This window comes from Temnothorax curvispinosus, unplaced genomic scaffold (assembly GCF_003070985.1).
Source record: "Temnothorax curvispinosus isolate PA1 unplaced genomic scaffold, ASM307098v1 QBEX01002827.1, whole genome shotgun sequence".
NCBI classification, from domain to species: Eukaryota; Metazoa; Arthropoda; class Insecta; order Hymenoptera; family Formicidae; genus Temnothorax; species Temnothorax curvispinosus.
In genome coordinates this window covers 411593-430838 of record NW_020212607.1, presented here as the reverse complement: position 1 = coordinate 430838, position 19246 = coordinate 411593, and the positions used below count along the sequence as shown (strand labels likewise).

Here is a 19246-nt window from a genome sequence, read left to right as displayed (position 1 = left end):
ATATGACTATTTCTTCTCCTATTCATCTGAGCAAATAATGTCTAATGTTGTTCCGACCTTGAATCGAAATTCGAAGACGAGAAAACCCTTTTTCTTCAAGGAAACTCCGTTGGCTTCTCATAAATCACTCTTCTCAAAACATTCATGATTGTATATGGCTTCTTTTTCTATTATTCCATCCGTTTTTCTTGGGTCCACAGATCGTTATGAAAATGTCCTATCTTTTCGTTCTTATCTAGGTATTTAATCGTTATAGGATAGGACGTCAAGTAAAAATTATTTGAGTAATTGCTACGATAAATTATCTGTTGCGATTATAAAATGTTTGTAATGAGTCTTTGAAATCTAATAAGAAGGCCTGCGGAAGTTTTCTTTTTTCTAAATCTATATACATTCATAATCATGTATGACGCATAGTCCTTTTCTTGATTGAGGAATGATACAATTGTATTTATCAAAATCAATACCGGATATAAACTATGACGATATCAGTTCGTCTATATGTAAATAGTCAAACGCTCAAACGAACAATTTTGGTAATCAGGATTTGATGTCAGTTTGGTATCGAACGCGTGTGGCAGAGTACCTGCAGAGCCGTCCTTCCGGCGTGGCGGCGCGGCGGCGGGCAAGAAGTTGAATGGGAGAAGCAATTTGGAAAGTAGTGTGTGGCTCGGGACAAAAGGAAAAGTGAGATACACTGGTACGAACGACATAACGGGTCGTATAAATCATCCGTCGAGTCGGACAGTGGCCTTTGAGCGGTTACTATCCATTGCTGGATGGATGCTTTGAGCGGACCAGCAGCAACAGCAGCAGCAGCAGCGGCGCTTCTCTATCCTCATTCGCCTACATCCTCATCTCCTTCTCCTCTCTTCCTCGCTCGCTCCTTTGCGGCTCGATCGACCGTCCGTCGACTCCTTAAGCTCATTTCACACGATCGCCCAACAGTGACTTTCTATAGAGAGGCCTCTTAGATCAATTCAAGTGTCGTTATTGGCGTCAATTTACGTCATTGTTTGTTTATTGTTCCGCATGGCGATTAACTAATCGCGAAGGTTGATGAATATTAATCGCGAGATCATCGGCGCGTTCTTTCTCGATCAGTTTCTCGAGCGTGTTTTGCATTTTTGCAATATTCTTATGACATTGCATCGGGCGCTGACATTCGCGTGGGTATACAAATCGAAGTAGGTTACATTACGTATTACGTATCAAGCATTATCGTATTTTTAATCGCGGTTATTTTTGTCATGTCTTATCATAATTATTATTTATTGAATATCTATACATCCGAAGTAATTATCGTCAAGTTAATTAAATATCTTTTATTTTCCATTTCTGTTTTTCGAATGTTATGCCATCATCTATCAGCGAGATTTGAAAGATTTGAAACTGGAGTTTTGTTAATTGTAATTTGAATTTTCAAGCTTTTAAACACATGACCAAGTAATCTCATTATTTAATTAAAAAACAAGATAGGGTTTAACGAGTTGTGATGGGTTTTGCGTCAGCTTAATATGATATACATGCATAATTAAAAAAAAAATTTAAACGTGGGAGAGAGTTTTATACGTCACAACCTTTACTCTTCTTTCATGTAAAGTGAACCATTTTATTTATAATCATTCATCTTTCGTCAAATCACTTCCAACTCCTGTCAAGTAACCATCTCCCACACGAATCAAACGTTAATTAAATTCTCTTCCCCGTTGTATGCAAATTACATTTAATCCTTTTCTCCCAACATATATATGTACTTATACATCTAATTATAGCATTGGTAAATTATTTAGATTATTACGTAATTTTCATTTTGTTTTTCATTTTTCTCTGAAATTTCATTTGCGTACCGCAACTGTTATAGTGAGGTCAATTTTGCAACAATAGCTTTATATATTACGTTAACGAGATAGAATGCGTCTTCATAATCTTCATATAACAGCTGCATAGCCTGCATGTAAATATTAAGATTATAAAGATGCAAATCCGTGCCGCGTTTACGAGCTACTATGAAATTATAGGTACTGATACTGGATATACTCTAGATACGTGTGTATGTATTCAGTGTAACGAAATTTAATTTAATCCCCCATGCACAATACGGACAAGAAAATTTCATTAAACTACCAGCCATCGTTTCGACCTTATGTGGGGAACAAAATTTAATTTCCCAGTGATATATCAAAACAATTTTTAATATATGGATGTTAATATTAACTCCATTTTACAACATTCTTCCTTTGGTCTGCTTTGATTTATTTTATTAAATGATTCTGTATATGAAATATATTTTATTTTATTTTTCGCACATCTTAAACTTTTATTGAAATCATATATAAGATAGATTTTATACATATATTGTAAAAAATTATTTTATATAGTAAACTCCAACGTGTGTGATCATAGATTTATAGAAAAAGCGAATATATATAATTAAAAATAATAATAATAAAATTTGAATGTTTTATGTGTCTCATAAACCTCAAGTTGTGTGCGCCAATTTGGTATTTGGTATCGAATTGTTAGGAATCAGATTTAATTTCACAGCTTCGATCGCGCTTGTAATCGAGTATGTTCGAGTATGTTCACGAACAAAACGATCAAGAGATCCACATCAAATTCCTTAAAAAAAAAAGGAAAAAAAGAGAAAAAAGAAAAAGAAACGAAATCGCGCGTTGAAGCTACAGGTGGCCCGGCATTTCCCCCTCTCTCGTCGGCCGACCGCGACGTGATACGCGCTCCCCCCGTTGACACGGACCTGAGCTGAGGACTGGCGGGTCACGTGACTACGCTGCGATCCGAAGGGAATGCCAACGGCACGGCACGGCACTACGTGGGTAGCGGGAGCGGGAGCGGGAGCGGGACGCGGGACACGGTGCGCGGTGCGGGTGACAGCGGGACGAGACGAGGCAGTCCTACGTTCGCCAAGCTGATGACCGGCCGCGAGCCGCGACGACGGCGACGACAACAGACGGACAGACGGACGGACGGACTGTCGCAGTTGTCGCATTGTCGGACGCATCACGAATCACGAGTTTCGTGCTAAGCAGTAGAAAGAGGGTCACGCCGCGGCGCGTCCGCTTCCACGCGCGTTGCGTTGCGCACGCGGCACGCCAGTGAGAGAAAAACGACCGGACGAGGCGGATAAAGCGCGTAGGAAAATGCGGACGATTCCTCGGATTTGTCGTGAGTCGTGATTGTCTCCGCCGAGGAGGAAGACGAGAACAGCAATAACAACAACAACAACGAGAATCGCGGGTTCCGCTGACGCGATGGACGCGTTCGGCGTGTATCAAGTGAGTGCCTCTCCTCTCGGAGATATACTCAAAATGGCCTTGGCTCTCCTTCGCTCTCTTCGTCTCCCTCTCTCGCGACTCGCGGGCGCTCGAGCTCCGAGGGCTCCGAGCTCACCGAGCTGTCGAGCTCCGATCCGACGGGAAAGCGAGCTCTCGAGAGCGCGGAGCGTATGGCGTACGCGCGACCCGCGGCCTCCCCTCGCGATGACATGACAACAGTCGTCGTAGGTATCTTGTTTGGATGACGAATATGCATGTGGGTACGCGCACGAGAAGCACACCCGCACCCCGATGCCCTGATGCACGGTCCGCATACATACATACATGGCGTGCGTGCGTGCGTGCGTGATGTCATGTCTCTGTGACCTAACCTAACCGCGAACCAGAGCCTGTCCCAATCACGCCCATTCCTGGTATTTCCTACTTCGCTACTAGCGAACGAGCGGCGTCGTCGTTGATGTTTTTGTCCCTTGCCTAGGTCTATGCGGGTATAGGAGGTTGTCACTGATGCTCAGGAACAGCGTTGCAGTTTTCCTAGATTGATCCTTGCGGACATCGTTCTGGATAGTGGATAGTTAATTCTTGAACATGCACTGTTATTGTTATCGCAGTTGTTAGATTGATGATCCAGAGAAGAGCTAGATTAGCTGGGACAGATGTTAAATTATTGTTATTATGTTATATTTTACATCAATATATTTTTTTAATTTGTATAACTTATCTGAACATGCTTGTGTAAGTGACAGATGAATTTCTTATCAATATAATGTTACTCAAGTCTTGTTTCTCTTTACTCTATTGCCAACTTTAATCATCTCTTTTAAATATAGTATTATATGTACCTATTATATACTTATGTAATTTTTTATATGGTATAATATATAATAGAGATTAGAATTTATATTTTATGGCAAATCTTTTGGATACGTTACATCTTATATCAAAATTTTATTGATTTATACAGTTTTCTATAATAAATACGTACGTAACTCAGTATCGGGAAGATGTAGAATATAGAGTTTATTCAACTATTTTATATAGGAAAGATATGAAATACTTCTTACTATTGTAGTAATGTGTAAAGGCAATTTATAGATCGAGACAACATCTAGAAAAAAATTATATACATAAACTTTAAGAAATTTAGAAATAACATAAAAAAAACAAGCTGATAAAATGTTTTCTTTGTAGTTCTCACAGGGCCTTACAAGCAGGCCGGAGCTGTATCAGAAATCAAATAGAAGTAGCCATTCGAGTGACACAAGTTCAGCATACAGTGGATCCGACACCATGACATCTGTACAAAGTTCGTTAGACGCGGATCCTGATGAAGTGGATCTGTCAGGTCTTGTGGAATCTATTGTTGATAGCGATGAGGAGGAGGATCTGGCAGAGAGCATGGATGTAAGTATCATGATTTATCTTGCTGTCCCCTAGAGGTGCGTTAGATGAGATTCTAATTTCTACTATTGTGATATTTTAGAGTTTAACGGTGCGCGATCCTGTACGAGAATGTTTAGAAAAGGATCCTGTTGAGAGAACGGAGGATGACATAGAGACGCTTTTGGAGTTCACGCAACAACTGAAAGCTTTCACAAACATGACTTTGGCTGTCAGAAGAGCGCTGTGCGCTGTAATGGTATTTGCGGTGGTCGATCGTGCCGGGATGGTGGTCTTAAACGATGGCGAGGAACTCGACAGTTGGAGCGTGCTGATCAACGGCGCTGTTGAGATTGAGCACAGCAATGGCGAGATTGAACAACTCGGTCTCGGAGATAGCTTTGGAATTTTGCCTACTATGGAGAGGCTATTACATCGTGGAGTTATGAGAACAAAGTTCGTAATATGATTCTTCCCTACTTCTGTATAGGCCACGATGCCTTTCTAGCAATATAGGAAAGAAAAAAAATGTGGTTTTCTATCTGCAGGTGCGACGATTGCCAATTTGTTTGCGTAACGCAAGCAGATTACTTTCGAATACAACATCAAGGAGAAGTGAATACCAAGAGACACGAAGAGAATGGAAGAGTGATTCTGGTGACTGAATTGCGAGGAGCTTTGGATGGCGCAGCTCGAAGAGGTCACGTGGTGATTCGGGGAACGCCAGAGCGTTTGATGTTACAGCTCATTGAAGAAAACAGTATTACGGATCCTACTTATGTGGAAGATTTCTTATTGACTCATCGAACGTTTATTGATAGTCCGTTGTTAGTCGCAAGTCAATTGCTGGAGTGGTTTGATCAGGCGCAAGTGCGAGATCGCGTTGCTCGCGTCGTGCTCTTATGGGTGAACAATCATTTTACCGATTTTGAAACTGATCCAGCGATGATGGAATTTTTAGAAGCATTCGAAACTGGACTGGAAAGAGAGAAAATGTTAGGACAACAAAGGTAAGCTCCTGTGTGTGTGTGTCTTTTTTTTTTTTTTTTTTTTTTTTTTTTAAGGAAATATATTTAAGTATATTAAGGAAAATAATTATTTGTAATCGATTGTTTGATTTCAGGTTGCTAAATATTGCATGTGCGGCGAAAGCGAGAACGCGGAACGTAACGTTAGCCAGGCCAAACAGGGACGAAGTCTTAAATTTTAGCATTTTAGGAGGATTTGAGAGAGGTTTTGGTATATTTATCTCAAAAGTTGACAAGAGATCTAAGGCTGAAGATGTCGGTTTAAAGAGAGGCGACCAGATTTTAGAAGTGAACGGCCAAAGTTTTGAGCATGTAAATCATGCGAAAGCACTCGATATTCTGAGAGCTTCTACGCATCTTAGTATAACTGTAAAATCTAATTTGCTTGGTGAGTTTCATTTATAAACCAGAAAATAGAAGAATAATAATAAAATGTTCTTTCTTTAACTTCAATTATTTGGTTTTACAGTTTTTAAAGAAATGCTCCAAATGCCAGACAATTCCCCGAGACCTCGAGGTAGAACAAATAAGCCGGAAATACCCAGGCTTCAGTCGGATCCACGAGTTAGACTATCAACGCACGTGGATCCCATGACTCCTGTGAATCCCTTAAATCCCATGATTGGTGGAGTACCGTTATTAATTCCAGACAACAATGTATCGCCATGCAAAGATGCTAAAAAAGAACACAAAGGATTTATGACTCTTGGACCTAAACGGCGATTACAGAAAGCACTTATGAAAATGAACATACTGCCAAAGAACACGATCAAGTGAGTGCATTAAAGCCTGTTGCACAAATAATAATTAAATCTACCTAAATTCTTTGCTGACCCAAGATTCTTTTTAATTTTAACAGCGACGGTGTACACGTGGATGATCCTCTTGCGCCACCGCATACACCACCGGGAACAGGGCTTACGCAAACTACTACTAATCTATACCATTCGAAAAGTAATCCGGATCTTACGTCGCTTTGTTACGACGACTTGAGGGCAAACGACTATCCTGAACATGTGCTCAAAGTATATAAAGCAGATCAAACCTGCAAATATCTCCTTATTCACAAAGAAACGACAGCGCATGAGGTAAGTAAATTTATACTGCTGAAATTAAATAACTAAAGAAAAATATATATGGGTTATATATAATGATGCATTAACTTTTTATAGGTGGTGATGCTTGCACTTCAAGAATTTGGCATAACAGAAAGTAGTTCAAATTTCTCTCTGGCGGAAGTGAGCGTCGGCGAAGGTGGTATGATCAAACAGCGTAGATTGCCAGATCAATTGCAGAATCTTGCGGAAAGAATCGGATTGAGCTCTCGATACTACTTGAAAACTAACGGAATTTCTGAAACATTAGTAGCTGATGATCAAGCTCCGGAACTCATTCGAGAATCTCAAGTACACTTTTTGCAATTGAATGCTGTGGAAGTAGCAATACAACTGACTCTACAAGACTTCAGTATATTCAGGTAATTCGATACTTAATGAAATGTATAAATCTGTCTATTGCAAATTGCATCTATGACTTGCATTTGATTACATGTTTGATAATAACAACAAGCTTACTTTTGCGTAATTTATTACAGACAAATTGAATCCACGGAATATGTGGATGATTTGTTTGAATTGAAAAGTAGGTACGGTGTACCTATGCTCAGTCAGTTTGCAGAACTAGTCAACAGAGAAATGTTCTGGGTTGTAACAGAAGTTTGTTCCGAACATAATCTCGTACGGCGCAGTAAGATTATAAAGCAATTTATTAAAATAGCGCGTAAGTATATATTTGGAACCTTTTTCCTTACTTTACTTCTTAGGCATTTTATATCAACAATACTTTTCTGCGTAGGCCAATGCAAGGAGTGCAAAAATTTCAATTCCATGTTCGCGATTGTATCTGGTTTGGGCCATGGTTCAGTGTCGAGATTAAGAGCTTCGTGGGAAAAACTGCCAACCAAATATCAAAGATTATTCAGCGATCTACAAGAATTAATGGATCCCAGCCGTAACATGAGTAAATACCGGCAATTGGTGGCGTCTGAACAAACGCAACCACCGATAGTGAGTTTTATTCTTTTTTATAACAAAATAATTTTTCATTGACATTTACTTTGGTATTTTATTGTATTTACTGTTTACTGCTTAATATCGATTATATATTTCTATAATTCGAGCTTGTACTATGATGGTTTTAAATTATTACTAGCGAGTTAAATGGTTATTTTTTTTAGATACCTTTCTATCCGGTCGTGAAAAAGGACTTGACCTTTATACATCTTGGTAATGATTCAAGAGTAGAAGGTCTGGTAAATTTCGAAAAACTCAGGATGATTGCGAAGGAAGTGAGAACATTGACAAACATGTGTTCCTCACCCTATGATTTACTCACTATGCTGGAAAGGGGCGGGCAACCACCAAGTTCCGCAATGGTAGCTCTGAACCAAATGACTACTGGTAATCAAGGTGAGTTTCTTATGTTGTTTTGTGTTGTCTCTCCGGTTTGGTTTCTAAATACAGTATTTGTAATATTTGTGTTATCGCTGCCAAATAGGCGGTCAAACTGCGACAGTGAAACGACGAAAGAAATCCACGGCCGCACCAAATCCGAAGAAAATGTTTGAGGAAGCACAGATGGTCCGAAGAGTGAAGGCCTATCTCGCGAACATGAAAGTGATCACCGATGAGGAACGGTTGCATCAACTTTCTGTCGATTGCGAGCCACATGCAGGAGCCGTTGCAGTTGCAGCTGCGGTACCACTGGGTGGCAGTCGGGGAAGAAGGCATCCGTCGCCTACTCTGTCGACTACCAGTAGCGCCAGTAGTACTAGTGAAGGCAGAAAGAGTATACAAGGTTGGTGAATCTTTACAGCTGCGTTATAATAAATTTTTCTGAAGAATTTATTTTGTAATTTTTGTATTAATTATGGATTCTCTCAGGTACAAAATTCGGCGCCGCGTCGCCGCAAGCAGTTAGGAAGATGTTGGCTCTGTCTGACCCTCACAAGACACGACCATATCAACCTAAGCACTGTCCAGCGCCGTTACCTGTACCGGGATTGGTACTGCATTCGAGTGGTTTGGAGCCTAGTCCAGGTGCACCTAGAAGAGTAGGATCCGGCAGCAGGGTACCGATGCACGAACGATCCCACAGCGATACTCCTGCCAGCCTACCGCCGCCTGTCGATCTCAGTGCGGAGAGCAGTAGTGTAACTAGCTTGAGCAATCTCCAGCCGCTGAGGAAAACCTTAACAAGCGGTGAGTACAATTTTTTTCTTTATGAAATGGTTTGAAGCGAGATGCTGTCCGGTACAGTGATACGTTCTTCTCTAGGTTTTTCTAAAGACATACTTACAATTAGACGGATTATTTCATCTAAATGGATCTTCAAGTTATTTTATTTTGCGGTACTTTTAATAGCTTTTTGTTTATATATTTCTAGATCGTACTGACAGACTGATAGATTGTTAATCGATTATAAATATTGACTTAGTAGACACGCATCTCGCGAAGCACCATCACGCACTTTCATTGCTCGTTACATACACTGGTCAGGTCTCGCAACAAGGAGTCTCATTATTATGCACGCTGCACAGCCGTTTACGCAATTCATAAATGTTCCATGTTATTTAGTTGATCCATATATACACGACACTCACACACGCATCTTGTATGCCGATTACTATAGCGCGAGCTTTTCTTTTCGATCAGACGTCACGACGTCGCGCCTCGTACCTAACTCCAGAACGAATTGCGGCTTCGACTCGGAGTTCTCATACCATGGGACATACGGAGTCGTATCTTAATGAAATCGGTAGCTACAGCGCTGCTCTTGCGAAGTAGATAAACTCGTCAATAAATTCTGAAAATTTTAATTCGTAAATTTTATTGGAAAAAATAATAATTTGTCCAGCCGTAGTCTAATTTGAACGTTAAATTAAACATTTAAATGAGCACAATCTGATTTCTGAATGTCGTATAGAGGATCAATAAATATCATCGATTACAACTTTAATGCGGCGTACAATTGCGCACATAAGATATACTTGTTGATTACGCTCTGCTAATGATAGAATATAAATGTTTATAGACGGCAGGAAAGAGATAGATAGATAGGAACGTGCGAGAGACGTGCAATTGAAGTGTGGCAAAGTGATCAGCTTAGGTTCTCGTGCCGACTCTCTTTGTGAGACAGTTTATTCTAGCTCTAGAACAAAAAGATACGGATTACGAATGAGGCGAATGAGCGTCGCGACTAGACAATAGGATCGTTTAGCGATTGCGTCAGGGCGTAATCTCTCGGTTAGTACGTGTGTAGTGATAGAAGTGTCTTGGGAACCTGTGCGTAGGTTCGGTGACGAGCAGTGACAGTGGTCATAGCACTCAGTTGGACAGCCACAGCGGGAGCAGCGTGGAAGCGGGCGGCAGCCCACCGCCACCGCAAAGACGGCACTCCGCTCTGCAAGGTACGTAATCAAAAACACGAGAGTGAAACGAGAGAACGGATTATGGCGAAGTGTGCTCGTATGCTGTTCCTTTTGCCCGATTCGTAGAGACACACCGTAGTAGAGTAGTAGAGACATAGTAGATTCTTTCGCGGTCTCGTGCCGCCGCGCCGGACCGGAAATCGGCACTGGAAATCAAATTTTTTTTAACGCGCTCACGACGAGAGCTGGATACATTTTTACAATGTGAGATTACAGTTGTTTACACACCCATCCGCTGTTTGTTTTTACATTATTTTACATTGGCTTTAGTTTTTCTATTATCTGTTTTTATGTTGCCAGGTGATTATTTGTCATTCGTTTTGTATTGAGTGACAAGTAGTACTGTTGATAGTATTTCGAATCAAAACCGTTGTATTATAATTTTGGCGTGTCTAGATTTTGATGCTATAGACTTGTGAAAGTGATCTTCGTATTCGATGCTGTAGTGTTGAGAATTTAAACCGATCGAAAATTTAATACCCTATTCTTGAATATCCGTAGTCACGACGTGAGTTTATAAATTCTTTGCAATAAATGCATATATGATTTTAATTACTGATCTGTCGAGTATTAAATATCAAGAGAGTTTCCGTTCATGTATTATCTCATTATTTCGTATAATTTCTTGGCATTTATGTTGCTGGTTAAATTTTATTGCTGAAAAACGTATGTCCCATGGCCACGTATCTTCAAACGTTAAACGGAGTTACCATAAATATCAGATGAATGTATAAAGGATTAAATATTACTAAACATTGCGTACGTTTTTATATTGATATTCGCGTCGTTGAACGCTGCGTATATAGCATAACAACTGTGCTTTCAATCGCTTCTTAAGGTTCCGCTGCTTTTAAGATTCGCTTTACAGCTTACTACTCGCTTGATCACGCAGGCGGTATTTCATGCGTTATTCGTCATGATCGTGCGCTTTTGAAAACGCACTTGCATCGCATAAAGATGATTCGTTTTGAGGATCTCTTCGCGTTTCCAGTAACGGCACAAGTTTGTAGATTTTGTAAAAAAAAAATATGTCGTATGTGGCCTCTGTATGGTGCAGGGTCTGTTATAAGAGGCGGAGCACCCCCGTTTCCTCACGCGGTAGCAGTGTTACCTCCGCTTCCTGCCAATCAGAATCACAACCACAATCATCATCACCATCATCACCACCACCAACATTATCACGATCATCATCATCTTCATCACCAACCCCCAACTCCTCAAGGTGAGTTCGCGACTGTCTGCCTGTTTCGTTTGTTTGATCTGCATAATACTCATTGCATTGATTTTGCTGTCCCTGCTGCCTCGAGGGGGGGTATATTATTTTGAGGATGCAAACAGTATGGCTCATGCATGCAAAACAACATGTGACTGGTAAAAAGTAATCTTGTTGGCCTTCAATGTCTTTACAGCTTGAGCTTTGTCTGAACTTGACAGAGATTGCCTTCCTCGAGGAAAAGCGACGTCTTGCGTGTTTGGTCTCTGATGCGTTACTGTGTGTGTAACTGTTATTGAACGAATCTGTTGGTCCGCACGCTGGTGACAAATGTTGCATTACCGTTCGTTTCTGATGTGACCTAGAAGCGCAACGCGTTTACATCGAGCTTGTTCCATTTGCGTATTTGAGTATATCGTAGTATTAGCGGAGATAATTGCGTTCTTTTCAGGGTATTGACTATGTAAAACGGCATATCTGTTGGCTTCTTTTCTCTTGGGCAGGTTGTATGGTGGATAGCGATGAATGTCTTTTGCGGTTACCATTAAACTCGTGGTTACTTCTCGTGGATCTCGGCTGTAAGCGAGCGCGACTATCTTTTATTTCTCTTAATAATTAGTTGAATGCTGTAACTTTTTTATGCTATTTTTAAAGGATGAAAAAGACGAAAGCAAAATTTCAATTAATATAGTTTTAGGCATATTGAATATTGACAAAAGAGATGGTAACAATAATGAATATTGTGTTGCAAAAGTGCAAATTATAAATGCGTAGAGAATGAACTAAATATAGAATGCTATAAAAATAAGAATTTAATTTTAAATTAATATATTTTTTGAATATCATTATTTTTGCAAGAATTACAATGTATTTAATATCTTATGTATATAAGATATTCGGGTTTTTGATGCATCTGTTAATTAAAATCTGTAAGTATACGTGGAAATAAGTTTGTGCTCGATACTCCTAACATTCTCGCTCGTTTACAAATTCGTTGCATCCGCGGTGGCAGGCGAATTGCTTTATCGACGAGGTGGAGGATGTGTAAGAAGGCGAGAAAAGAGGCGGGTCGAAACGAAGAGAAAGAGAGATCGAGAAAGTTGAGGGTTTTCAGGTACTACGGGATTAGGAGTAAACATGGGCCTAGGGATGCCAGCCCCGCTGCCACCACCCGGAGCGGGGACTACGACCATAATGACGACGATGGGTGCTATGGCGGGCAATATGACATCGTCGATGCGATCAGGCATGAGTAGCACACCACAATGCCGTCAACCACCGGCGTACAAAGTCGTGCAGCAGATGGCGAGATTGCACAGACTCGGTCGTGCTAACAGCCACGAAGGGGTCACCTATCGAGGCACCGATCACGAAGATGGTACTACATCTAGCCAAATCGCTCTACCGTTCACACACGGTTCACACTCACCCTCATATACACATTTATTCGATTTACGCTCGTTGAGGCGAGCACATCTTTCTTTACGTTCTCGTTGTCAATATTCACGCACAGCGAGGAGTGCTGATTTGTTGGCAAAAGCACTCTGTCAGTTCACTACTGTCGGAATAGCTTTTGTAAAAATTGTACTCTTACGACCATCAATTTGCAATGTTTTCATTAATTTTTCTTGTTCAAAATTTTTCATCGTGCGTGCTGTGAAAAATGATTATTATCTTGATGCTATGCATTTTCAATTTTTGTGTATTTATTTAAACATATTAATATATTTAAACGATATGTTTAAACTACCTTCTTTTCTTTTTATATATGGTATACTTGTTTAAGAAATGTTTGCAAGCTTTTGTTAAAATTTTTTCTGAATAATCTTTTCTACTTTTAAACAAGATTTTATGTATGACATAATTGAAACAAAATCTTGAACATAATGGTGAACACAATCTTGACCTCAATATTCAATGTAATTATAAACACGGTGACAATATTAGCGTTAATTAATGGATATTATGTGGTTATTAGTACACAGTGTAAATAAATACTATATTTACTTGTAAAGTGAACGAAATGCCTGTACAATATGTTTATAAAGTTTGTGTTTAATCAATGTGATTGTCATGTAGCACACTCATGGTCACATAATTTCGTGATGCGTAATCATATTTGCATTATGTCAATATTTATGTTAGTGATCATTGCATAACGCACTAGCTTGCCTATCATCATTGAATTTTGCATTGAGACGTTATAATATATTTTGCGATTTGTTTACTTTTTGCGTGATGCCGAGGCATGATTTGCTGCTTGTCCATGTCGCACGTTTTACTCTTTTTTTTTTGTTTACATTAATTGTTCATTTCTCTTGAATTGAGCTACTTTAAAATAATTAGATTTAGAATTTTAGAAATAAATGCAATACGTCTGTTTATAAGCATTGCATTAGCGAGAGACTCTAATACGTAGATATAGAAAGATATCGAAAATAAATATAAATTTTATGTAGAAAATGCTTTATATACATATGTATGTAAAGCAATTTATATATACAATTTATATTTATTTTCCATGTCATATATTTAAATAGTTTTACGATAAATTTGTTCTTCGATTTGAACTGATATTATTAAATCGGGCAGAACTGCATGCGTTAAATTGTATTGATCCAAATTAGAGTCTCTTGTATTCCAATTAAATTTGGCATTTCAATGACTTATTTACTAAAATGTGTTTTAAATTGTTGCAGATGACGAAGACGCTCAAGTGTCGGCGGTTTAAGTGGTCCACGAGTTTCACCGAGTTTCGATTACCGTTTTAGTTAATTTCCTCATATACTGTTTCTTTTACACGGTCAAAGGAGAAATCGTTTCCGGATGATACCATACGCGAGCCGTTAAACGAAAAGAGAATGCAGGGGAGATCGACGACGCTCGCGAACTTTCTTCCTATAACGATGAATGTCGTTTTGCATTTGTAATCGTAGCATCCTAATTCGATGGCTTTTGGCCATTATGTTACGACATTCTCTTGAGACGTGGGCCAATTTTTCGCGTTGGTGGAACCAACTTAGGAGTTGACTGCAAGAAAAAGCGTTTATTCTTATTTAAACAGAACGCTTGTCTTCCAAGGGTCCCCGCGACGAACCTGAAGGAATTACCGAGAATCTCAAGCGTTAAAATATTTGTACAACATACCGTGGAAAGCGACAAATAACTGGCAAATGTCGGTAAGCAGGAGAAAACGATAGGGAGAGTATTTTTCTTTTATTAGACTGAAAGAACGCTTCTCATTCTCGAGTAAGCCCTCATGGGCTTTCACGAGATGGCGAGAAGCGAATTAAATGAGAGAAGGAGAGAAAACGCGATCGTAATATTCTATATAAATGTGTAATAAAACCAAGTCCAAAGATGTTATATATACTGCGTGTCGCCAGAGAAAGTACGAATATGACGGCGTGTCCTGTAATATATATACTTGATAGGTTATTTAGTGTCCCATAATAGCATAAGTTGGTGTAAATAGCGTAGTGTTATAGTATTTAGGAAAGAGGAGCAGAGGGATTACACTGATGAGAGATGAGACAAAGATTCATTGTTTAGAATAGTCCGGTTAGCTTTTGTGTTTAACACAATAGTTTCGTCAGCATTACATATTTAAGAACTAAAAGGATTCGTTTCTTTATCGGTAAAAGAGTGGAAACGTTTCGTAATCGTTTTAGATTTCGTTTACACGTTATTCGAAATGGTTTATTTCCATTTTAAGCGCCTTCCTTTTAAAAGATTTCTATTGCCAATCTGGCTCTGGTACAGACGATTCAAATTTTACAAGGAAATTGATGTACTTTTACGCTTTCGCTGAATTTTAATGACGTAATCAAGTACAAAAGAAAAAGAATTTCTCGAAGGCTACGATCGAGATAATTGTTTTTCACAACAGCGCAATCTTTTTAAGCTATACGTGGATCCATTTATTTTTACGGAACGCATTTTCGAATTTTAATTTGCAAATAAATTATTATTTTTCTAATCTCAATCTTTAGTTCGATACTTCATCATCGGGTTTATATTCTTTGTTATTTTATGAATATCAGGGTTACTTGTTTAATTTTACGGATATAATCCGCAACATGCGAAAGAAACTTCTTCAGATCGTATCTCTCGTAGAATTCGAGGACAAAGACAAAAAGAAGAAATAAAATTTTGCGCTACTTTACATGTCGGTACGAGAGAAGCGGTTGGCTTTATTATAGTAGATTTATCCATGTATATTATATATACACACACATGTACACACGTACACAAACGCTCTTGTCTACTTACATGAGACTCGAGTCCTTTTACAAGTATTATAAAGAAACTGTAATTCACGTGCACGATATGTATCGATGCGTTAGCAAAGAGGGCCTAATTACCTGGGCACCGTTTTTGCGATTGCCAAGTATGCGGAAGTCGAAAAAACGCACGAAAGAGTTATAAGAGTATAAGAGAAAATGCGAAAGAGTGTGAATGTGTATGTGAGAAAGGAAGATAAAAAGAGAGAGTATCGAGAGTCAACACAGTGCTTTTTTGGATACTCGGATCTCTACCATTAATTACATTCCAAACTTTATTTTACCGTGTTTACGTCTGTCGACAGATGCCTTTCTCTTCTGATCACTCTCTCCCCCCCCCCCCAAAAAAATAAAAGCACAAAGCCCTTGTTTAACAAACTGCTGTTAAATATTATTACTAATATTAGCTTACTTATTTTCCTTTTCTTAATAATTTTTCTTCTTTTCATTAAAAGACCAATCTCGAAATCCACAAAGACTGTGTTACTCTTCGATGTAGTGTCCAGTGATCCCGAAAGATCGGGAAGGAATATGTGATCCAGCTCGGTCTTTTGGGACAGGAATTCAATATATTTACACACACCTTCATATTCATATATTATATCTCTTTGTACATATCCTAACAACTTTTAAATATTAATATCCAACGTTCTCGAAAAAATTTTTAAACGTATTTACCGATAATTAAGAATTCTTGGTAATGCAGCGTCAAGAATTAAATTATTTTCTTTTCTTTCTGACGCGAACAAATCCATTTTTATCTTTGTTCTTTCTCTCGTCATATTTTGCATTTTAGGCGTACTAGGCTCTATGTCATTCCATGCGCATTTATGACTCTCGAGAAGAATCAATGAATTTTTATCGAGAATTCTGGATGTTGAGAATACTGTTTTGCTTATTATAATTACGATATTGACATGTTTTTAACAATTCTTTTATGCAAGAAATTTTTGCAAGAAATAGGAAATTTTTATACACAATCATATATCTATAAACTATTTGCGATAAAAGTTGGAACGCAGAATTCTCGGTGGAAAATCCAATTTCATGTTTTTCCAGTGAAACCATGTAACTTTTTGGTAGCGACATAAATTTAGTCAAAGTAAAGGAGCCTGGACGTCTTATAGTTAGCTCTTGCTCTTTTCTTTTAATAAAACTCGATAGAAAACTATTACAATGCGAACACGCGAGAATGTTTACCGTTCGTGAAATGGAAGTTAAGACGGGTCGCATTTTCTTCCGCTCACCGTCTCTTTCTTTATTTTATTTATACCATGCCTCGTTCTGTTGTTTTAATTATTTATAACCTCGAGATATATTCGTCTATATAACGCGGACAGGAAGCAACAGAAAATCTTTTGTATTTAATTTGTTTAATAAAACTTGAATCATAGTACAATGTCTCCCGTCTTTTCAGTTTCGTTCGTTCGTTGCAATCCTACCCCACACATCGAGATTCATCTATCATGCTTATTTATTAATTTATTAACGGTTTACTTTACGGTACAATTTAATAGTACAAAAACATGCTTGAGCAAAATTCTTTAAGGTATATATACACATTTCGCGAAATACAACAAAGAAATACGGCAGAGAAGATTTAAAAATAAGTTATTCTCTGTTAATATAGTGCGAGAAGATAACAGACATTTAAAAGATGCCATGAAAAGAAAATTATTGTATCTCTAAGGGGCGCACTAATCTTATCTTCAAGTCATTTTTTCAGACATTCTTGAAATATATTTCTGGAACTTGTAAAATATTTTTTTAAAACAAAGTGTATGTAATCTTTCGTCTCATTTTTTTTCTAATTTCTATAATACATTTTAGAAGAAATGCATTTGTATCGCTTTACGCCTGTGTTACGATTTTGCACGTAGAATCGAGTATCTTTACGTTCCGAGCTTTATTTTGTATTAACAAACCACTACGTACGGTATATTTTTAGTAACGAGAAAGGCGGTACATCGAATTTTTGAATTAATTATCCTTTGGTATATACTCGTCAGGAAACGAAAAGCCTTTTTCGAGGGCACTTTTCAGGATGCAAAGGACCACAAAGCTCGTTAATTTCTCTAGCCGTGGGAATATGTTTCTGTTAGAATTCTCGCGCGTTCGAAGAGTGTGGAGCGCAAGTATTTCGCGATGAACGCTGAATACAATCGGTACTGTACGTGCGTAGCGGGTCATCCGTTGGAACAAAATCGATAGGTGATACTACTGCTACTATTTTGTACGACACGACGTTTTGTATAATCTGTCTACCGTACGTCTACCGTAGAGGGGCGGAGAGAAAAGTCTACCGATCGCTATATAAATGGTAAAATATTATATATCGAATGCATATTTAAAAATTACCATTTGTAGACTTGCGTGCATAGGTGTTATTAGTCCTATTAATGTAAATCCCTCCCAGCAAAACAATATATGAACACGTAAAGGCGTGGTAAGGAATCGGCGGGGAATTTATTTATACCACCTTTTTACGCCATGCAAGACGCATATGGGAATGTCTCTCATTAGGTCGAAAGTTTAAGATATGACGGCTCCTTTGCGATCCAGAAAAATATCGTGACCTGAAATGCATTAAACGCAAGGAATGCATGCTGCCTTCCACGTTCGTGCGGCTACCACATGGCAGCGGTTGACCAGCACCTGTTGCTTTAGACAGGAACCAACTGACAGTCGGGGGTTAGTCGACTCACTACGCGTAAAATTGCAACTTGAGTCGCATCGCAGAACGCTGCCTGTAGAACGTTTCTTTTTTTCTAATTGTCTATTTCTAATTTTATACATATAATTCTGATATCTTTTTACTTGAACCAAATATTTTGGTTGAAAACTGCGATCGCGCTACTTAAAAAGTTTTACTTATTGTTAGATTATGACGAGCTCAGAATTAAAATAACTAAATGCAATGATTTATATGAGTCATAATCTTTTGTTACATTATACATTTTATGCTTGATGAATAGAGATAATTATTAAATTAGATTAAAGTGTGAAATAAGGTGACCGAGTTTTACAGATTCCCATAAAAGTGAGATGGCAGAATTCCACGTACATAGTGGAAGTGTCGCTGACGGCAACGTTGATGGAAAACCGATAAAAACATCGGAGGGTGCTCTCGTCTCGAGGCCTCTCTCTCGATGTCGCGATATAGGACAATACAGGATATAGCCGATAAGCCGATTCGCCGATCTCGATCCACGGGAATATATCATAGATCCTCGCTCGTATCTCGTATCCCTTCCCCCGCGTATTTCGCAGCAGCACCACCACCTCCTACCATGATGATTTCGCCATTTCCCTCTCTCTGCGGTGGCGAGCGGCGAGCCGATGCACGATGCAGGGGAGAAAGAAACGGCGCGCCGCCTTCCAACTCCGACCGGCACGTAGTTGTTCGAAAACCGCTCTTACCTGCGCCGTGTGTGCGCTCGGTTCGTATTTTATCGTATTCCGCGCGCGCCCGTGAGCGGCACCGAGGCACCGAGGCACCGAGATCCGGGATCCAACGACAACGTCGTTCACCATTTGAATTTTAAACGCGCCTCGCG

The 19246-nt window shown here is 39.0% G+C and overlaps 1 protein-coding gene across 9 annotated transcripts in view; it reads left to right on the top strand.

Moving 5' to 3' along the window:
• Nucleotides 1–18143, top strand: part of LOC112451930 (rap guanine nucleotide exchange factor 2-like) — a 114564-nt gene extending 96421 nt beyond the window's left edge. For 4 of the 9 annotated variants that reach the window (XM_025011851.1, XM_025011853.1, XM_025011845.1 and 1 more), the window contains 15 exons: nt 4488–4700; nt 4780–5132; nt 5225–5686; nt 5800–6092; nt 6174–6477; nt 6564–6792; nt 6877–7181; nt 7299–7483; nt 7559–7770; nt 7941–8172; nt 8261–8560; nt 8647–8964; nt 10056–10172; nt 12521–12784; nt 14106–18143. In XM_025011851.1, the coding sequence (XP_024867619.1) occupies nt 4488–4700; nt 4780–5132; nt 5225–5686; nt 5800–6092; nt 6174–6477; nt 6564–6792; nt 6877–7181; nt 7299–7483; nt 7559–7770; nt 7941–8172; nt 8261–8560; nt 8647–8964; nt 10056–10172; nt 12521–12784; nt 14106–14137 (3819 nt within the window). In that variant the 3' untranslated portion in view covers nt 14138–18143. Of the gene's footprint in view, nt 1–2909; nt 3297–4487; nt 4701–4779; nt 5133–5224; nt 5687–5799; nt 6093–6173; nt 6478–6563; nt 6793–6876; nt 7182–7298; nt 7484–7558; nt 7771–7940; nt 8173–8260; nt 8561–8646; nt 8965–10055; nt 10173–12520; nt 12785–14105 lie in introns of those variants that run through there. The other 5 variants (XM_025011854.1, XM_025011846.1, XM_025011847.1 and 2 more) reach the window with 5 other exon arrangements.
• The last annotated feature ends 1103 nt before the right edge of the window (nt 18144–19246 follow it).